Here is a 7,010-nt window from a genome sequence, read left to right as displayed (position 1 = left end):
AATTAAGAGAACATATATGTCATACACACAAACACAATTCAAGCTTTCTATGCAAAACTGATCCCTTACCTTCCTACTCTCCTTTCCTTGCATGCCAGTTCCTCAACAAGATCACCAGGAGTGTCACCGTCCAGTCAAGACTCAACACTTCAGTGGTTCCAAACCACCTAGTCAACTCTTGAAGAGCAACGACTATCTCTATTGTGCCCAATGCGATAAGCCAATGCATAGCATTGGGATTTGGTCTTCTCATATGCAAGGAAGTTAACTAAGATTATGTGCAGATTAGTTCTTCATTCATCCATGCCTCTCAATAGTAGCGAACAGAAAACGGACGTTCATGCAACATAGAGCAACAAGAAAGAGAGAACTATGCAACACAAAGTAGCAACAAGAGTGATGGCCAACCTCGAAGACATTCTCTTTTGAACATTGTCATACACGCATCCATACACCTATAGGGGTAGAATGTCCCTTCCTCCATACGTCCATATACGGGTACTACCCGTTTTCAAGAAGCTATTTATGAACTTTGTTCAGAACCAAAAACACCGACTCATGATCCTGGAGGGAGAAACCTTGGTGGTGGCAACATGGGCTGATCAGCCGCCAATAGGCTATTCTTTAGGAGTTACTAAAGAGTTATTAACAAGTAAGGATTTTCTTTTATAGGAGTTAGGACCTACACAGGTATTTGGACATGCACCCCCAAGGTTCTTCCTTGAAGAGGATCGATCATCTCTGCACAGCCTTAAGATCGGACAAAATCAGGTCAGGTTAGTGAAAGATGCCAAGGGATCCCTCCGAGCAAGGGCAACATCCATCCACTTGTTGATGCACAAGCCCAAAGAGGTGACCTTTTACAACGAGCGAAGCGAGCGAAATCCATGGGACCCATTCAAGAATAAGGCGAGGCCAAGGGCCAGCGGAACCAGCTCCCCATCATAGAGCAGGATGTCTTGGCTACCTTGGCACCAGGCGTCATTGAGGTCAAGGTTGGAAGCCATATTGAATGGTCTCGCGCACTAAAAGGGACAAAGAAGAAAACCCTATAGCAAATAGGCCTGTTGCAACTCCTAAAGCCAAAAGGCAAACAAAGTTAGGCTAGCTGCCAAGGCACGCGAACGTGGTGGTAATGGCTTGAAATGAAAGCATAAACTGTATTCGGGACCTCTTCAGGTTTCCCAACTGCGCGCATGCCATGGATCCCGTTGAGGAGGGAAAGTGCCACAAAAACTAACCTCGTACGATGAATGTCGATTCTTGTGACGAAGAAGTCAAGAAGGTAGTGTGGGCAAGGTTGGAGTTCCCCCTGTCCTTAAGATCTCTTCAAGAGAAAAGGTTTCCGTCAAAAATGCTAAGTTAGAATTAACCCCGGCCAAACACTCTATAAAAGACTTCCACATTCAAAAAGTGTTGTAATGAACCGTACCAGCAAGCAGCCACTGGCAACAAGAAAAGAGTACTTTTGCAACTGCATTTAAGGACATATGTAGCCTGCAAAATAGAAATATAGCCTACAAAAAGCTGGAAAGGAAGGTCTGTACACAACACACGGAGGAAGAAGATTAGAGCTTGACATGAGAGGTGCATGTCATGTTATGGATGGATTGCGAGGCCAGCGAGATGGACATGGTGCAGTAGGAAGAGGACCTGGCGTGGTGCTTGAAGACGTTGAGGATGTTTACACGACCCGACACCTGGGCGGTGGTGGAGATTGGGAAGCTGCCCGCGGCCAGGTCTGAAAAGAGGTGCGGTTCCGTGAGCAGGCTGCTGCTGGCATTAAGCCTCAGCGTGGTGGTCAGCCTCTCAGTGCCCCTAGCGCCGATGTTACCAGCCGGTATGGGGGCCTCCCCGACCTGCAATTGCCGGTAATACATGTAGGAGGTGCTGTTGATGTAGCGGAAGCTGGCGTGGTTGGGGTTGTAGACGGAGACATCGACGTCTAGCGTGAGGTTCACGTCGATGTTGGCAAGGTCGGAGGTGTTAAAGCTGGGGATGCTATCCAGGACTACATTGTTGATGGTAATGACCGGCTGCTTGGCTTTGAAGATGGCGAGGGCGAGGATGAGGATGAGGACGCCCAGAAGCACAATGAGGCCCGCGAGGGCACCGCAGCAGGCGATTGCGAGCTTGCGCCGCTTGTAGAGAGGGACGTCCTCCTTCACCTCCACGTCGGGCGGGGGAACGGCAGCAAACTCCACCACGCTCTCTCCTGCTGGTGGGTTGGGGCTCTTCTTGTGCAGGCCCATTTCCGCCATGATCAGCGATGGTTAAAAGCATAGGGGTTTCAAATGAGAGCTAGCAAAGGAGAGGAAGTTGAAACGAGAACTCATAAAAAAGGATCCGACTCTCGGCACTGGAGCACCGTTTACCGACATGATGAGGCTGCATCTCTGTAACACTAGCAGTAGGCAGTAGCGTCATCGCTCAAAGACCCGCATTAAAGCCCACAGCCGGAAACGCTTACTACTCCTTTAATGCGACTGCCACTCGTCAAACCAAACCCTGGCCGGCCTCGTCCTCACCCATGTGTCGCTTTCCTATTCGGTATTGTAGACCCACGTATGTCCTTTTTAATCATTTGTCAAAATTGAACAGTAACGCGAGTAACGCGTTTGCGCTTGAATGCATTGTTTGACAAATCGCGTCAGCGTAAGCTGCTGATGTATATTCTCATTCTAAGGAGAACTTATTGGTTAATGCCTATTCACTCACTATTCACTAAAAAATATAACTCTCGATTCAAAAAGAGGACGACAAAAAGAAAACCATAGATATTTTTTATTTTTCAAGACAAAAATTCCTATGGATTCACATTTGAGAAAAACATAATAAAAATGTCATTTATTGATATTTCAAGTGATTACAATACCAATATTTTTTTTTTGTAATAAAGGAACATATTCTAGCTTGTGGATGTTCTCCTCATTGTCACTATCATCAACTTCGATATCAATTGGAATGTCTTTATCTTTTTCAATTTCTTTACCCGGTCTATGTGTTTGCTCTTCCTCCATTATTTCAATTGTTTGCTTATTTGTTTTATAAGAATTCTCTACTATTTCATCTTCATTAAAAGCATACCTCAAATCGTCAACTTCATTCTCATTTCTTTTCTATCTGTTCATAAACCAATCTAATCTTGGATGTGAAGCATCAAAATTTTGTTTATTAATAAAAATATCATAGATATCTTTCATTGTTGTGTTGGATGGGTATACCATTGTCCTCCATAAAGCATCAACTTTTTGAAGCTCCATTCCTCTTCCTTGATATGGTGTTATCCAATTAGAAGACGGGTAGTACTTTCCTGTCTTGATCATTTTATGAATGGTGGTGCAAAAATTATTGCCTAAAGGATGCTTTAAATAGAACTTCCAAAACATCAATGCTCTATCAAAAATGTTTGTTGGAGTAAGACAAACTTTGTTCTTCAAATCATCTGCACCATATTGCATGTAAATTTCTATTCCCTTTGAAATATCTTCAGCACTAATATTATGCGACACATTTTTGTAATGAGGCTTATCAATATCTTTCATACAATAGCCTATCATACCATGAAATGTGTGCATGTTCTTCTGCCTTAATGCTCTACACATTACAATGCCACCAATGGGATTATTCTTATCCCAACCAAGATACTTTTTTATGAGCTTATTAACTGCAATTATTGACTTTGCATGAATTCTAATGACCATTTGATAATGTAAATGGAAAACTGTGCCTCCTCTTTCCAATGAGCAACTACCAGCAAGGCATTCCTTAGTGATAAAATCATGAAGATTATTTAGTAATGCTTCATCAATGTCACTACCACCTATTGATATTGTCACACTTAGCTCAAGCACTTTCAAGTTGACATTGGATTGATCTAACATTGCATCTTCATTAGATAACTTCTTTGGTCTTCCACGATTTTTCTTAGGTTCTATGCTTGAAACTTCATGGCCTTCATTAGTTGAATTTATAAATTTTCCAGTCGTTGATTCTCTTGCTCTTTTTTTCATTTTTGACATTTCACTACATAATAAAAAAGAAAAAATAGGTTAATAATTCAGAATACATATAGTCAAATTAGTTGATAATAAAATTGTGGAAAGAAACATTAATGTATTTGATTGCCTAATTTTAAGAAAATTATATTCATGAAAGATAGGATTATCAAATGGATTAATAAAATTACCTCATATAATCAATTCAGATGTGGCCGGATCTGATTGCAAAAGTGAAGGATGGTGGACAGTTTGCCTATTTAATTTAATTGTAAAGAAATAAAACGCGTCAACACACTGTATATATATCAAGGGAGTCTTTTTTTTATTTTTGTTTGCAACTGTGATATAAATTTTAAGCCTAAATTAAATTTTAGAGCGCTAAATTGGATGCCGTCGGGCCTAGCCACTGGATGGAGATCTAGATCGAAAAGAAAGGCAAACAAATGAGAACCGACCCTATGTAGAGTGAGCTTGGCAGGTGGGGGTGTTGTTCTTCGTTCTGGACCAGCGAAGAAAAGCGAACGCGAGATCAGCAGCGATGTTCGTATTTTCTCGTGTGCTGCGGATGCAATCTGCAGAAGAATCCGAAGGACAGAAGGGGTTACCCAGCGACAACGAGATCAATTTAAAAAAAACGATTAATTACCCAGCAATTAGTTCTAATCTGGGCCTCAAATGAGTATGGATTTAATAAAATAAACAGTGAAATCAATTTTAAAAAAAACACGATAAATTACCCAGCGAGAATGCAGTACGATGAAGCCCAGCGAAGAAAAGCGAATGCGAGATCAGCAGCGATGTTCGTATTTTCTCGTGTGCTGTGGATGCAATCTGCAGAAGAATCCGAAGGACAGAAGGGGTTACCCAGCGACAGCGAGATCAATTTAAAAAAAACACGATTAATTACCCAGCGATTAGTTCTAATCTGGGACTCAAATGAGTATGGATTTAATAAAATAAACAGCGAAATCAATTTTAAAAAAAACACGATAAATTACCCAGCGCGACAGGAGAGCGAATGCAGCACGATGAAGCTCCTAAGCGAGATCAAATAGGGGGCCACAATTTAAATCGGCGGACTGGTTGAAGCCTGCTTTCGAAGGCTGGGCCTCTTTCTCTCTCTCTCACAAAAGCTTCCGCCGAACCACCCCACAACCACCACCCTTACTAACGGAAAGGAAACGACGTTTAAGATCAATTTATGTTGGACAAAATGCGCGAAAGGCTTTAAAACCTTATAATAACCTTGGAAAAATAAAAAAGCTATACCTAGAGTAATTAATGAATATGAATTTTTACTCATTGTGGCCCCCTATTCACTCACTCTACTGTTCTGAAAAAATTATAACTCTACTTTAAAAAAGAGGACAACAAAAAGAAAACTATAGATATTTTTTATTTTTCATGACAAAAATTGCTATAGATTGACATTTGAAAAAAACATAATAGAAATGTCATTTATTGATCTTTCATGTTATTACAATACCAATTTTTCTTTTTTGGCATAAAGGAATATATTCTAGCTTGTGAATGTTCTCCTCATTGTCACTGAGGCTTATCAAGATCTTTCATACAATAGCCTATCATACCATGAAATGTGTGCATGTTCTTCTACCTTAATGCTCTACACATTACAATCCCACCAATGGGATCCCATCTAAGATACTTTTTAATGAGTTTATTAACTACAATTATTGACTTCGCGCATGAATCTAATGACCATTTGATAGTGTAAATGGAAAATTGTGCCTCCTCTTTCCAATGAGCAACTACCAGCAAGGCATTCTTTAGTGATAAAATCATGAAGATTATTTAGTAATGCTTCTTTCAAGTTGACATTTGATTGATCTAACATTGCATCGTCATTAGATAACTTCTTTGGTCTTCCATGATTTTTCTTAGATTCTATGCTTGAAACATCATGGCTTTCATTACTTGAATTTATAAATTTTCCAGTCATTGATTCTCTTGCTCTTTTTTTCATTTTTGACATTTCACTACATAATTTAAAAAATAATAATTCAGAATACATATAGTCAAATTAGTGATAATACGATTGTGGAAAGAAACATTAACATTTTTATTTGACGTAATAATAGGGGATTACCAAATTTAGAAAATCGACACAGACAGGCCTCAATTCTTCTTGGAGACGGATCCAAGTATACGGTAAGGAGGCAGCAATAGCCCGTGCAGTTGCAATTATTGAGAACAGCACATACTTCGACAAGTGCTGAACGTATTGATAACAGCACATACTTCGACGTGTGCTGAATGAATCAACAACAAAACTGCCTGCAAAATAGAAAACACCTCTGTAAGATTCCTCCCCAGCCTCTCAAGATGTCCAGCATCTTTCCCTGTAATCAAATCCCCTCTTCAGAAATATAAAAGATCTTGTTTCTGCCTGTTTTGACCTAGAGAGAGAAAATATTCTAGAGAGAGATTATTTAGATTTTAAATATTTTTGGATGAAAAAATATTTCTTATTAAAATAAGTTCCCCCGAAACAGAAGTTCAAAAAGATTTTGAGAAGGTGCATTAGAAATCAAGTATAATCTGTTCAAGAGGCCTTATCCTAGGGGTGCAGATTTTCGAAAAAATTTAAATTAAGGTCTTGAAAGGGCCAATCAGATTCATCCAAATGTGTGGAGAAGATAAATAGAAGAAATAAAGAAAATCCCCCCCCAAAAATGAGTGAATACTCACATAAGATGAAGAGTGGACTAAGGACCAAAGGAATTCTAAAAAAATAGATTTTTGACACCTCAAAATGGGAATTCCCCCCCTCATGAATGAGGCGCCTACTTCACATGTGTAATGGAATTTTAAATCATCCAAAATTGAGATATTTCATCTCTCCTCTCTCCTAATTCAAGTCTAGTTCCAAAAAGTAAGTTAAACTGACTAAAAAATGGTCAAAAATTGACCAAACTGATCTGGAAAATTCTATGCACTGTTACTCTACTCCACCCACCAAGAGTCAAGAACTATGAATTTCTTAATAAT

The 7,010-nt window shown here is 39.6% G+C and overlaps 2 protein-coding genes across 2 annotated transcripts; both read right to left on the bottom strand.

The window, feature by feature from the left end:
- Window positions 1-1,493: 1,493 nt before the first annotated feature.
- On the bottom strand, window positions 1,494-2,426 carry LOC147618580 (late embryogenesis abundant protein At1g64065-like). The gene has a single exon (XM_086775187.1). It carries the CDS (start codon window positions 2,259-2,261, stop codon window positions 1,569-1,571), a length of 693 nt encoding a protein of 230 aa, XP_086631313.1. The 5' UTR covers window positions 2,262-2,426; the 3' UTR covers window positions 1,494-1,568.
- A 693-nt stretch (window positions 2,427-3,119) lies between these two features.
- Window positions 3,120-3,884, bottom strand: LOC147618579 (uncharacterized). The gene has a single exon (XM_086775271.1). The coding sequence runs from the start codon at window positions 3,882-3,884 to the stop codon at window positions 3,120-3,122; it is 765 nt and encodes a 254-aa protein (XP_086631397.1).
- Window positions 3,885-7,010: the final 3,126 nt, after the last annotated feature.

The sequence above is a fragment of the Cibotium barometz genome, chromosome 35 (assembly GCF_041138505.1).
Source record: "Cibotium barometz isolate CiBa-2024 chromosome 35, ASM4113850v1, whole genome shotgun sequence".
NCBI lineage: Eukaryota > Viridiplantae > Streptophyta > Polypodiopsida > Cyatheales > Cibotiaceae > Cibotium > Cibotium barometz.
Note: the sequence above shows the minus strand (reverse complement) of the source record. Positions and strands in the feature narration are given on the sequence as shown.

Excerpts from the sequence above, each read along its gene's own strand:
- LOC147618580 (XM_086775187.1), bottom strand. The coding sequence starts at position 2,261 with ATGGCGGAAATGGGCCTGCACAAGAAGAGCCCCAACCCACCAGCAGGA.
- LOC147618579 (XM_086775271.1), bottom strand. The coding sequence starts at position 3,884 with ATGTTAGATCAATCCAATGTCAACTTGAAAGTGCTTGAGCTAAGTGTG.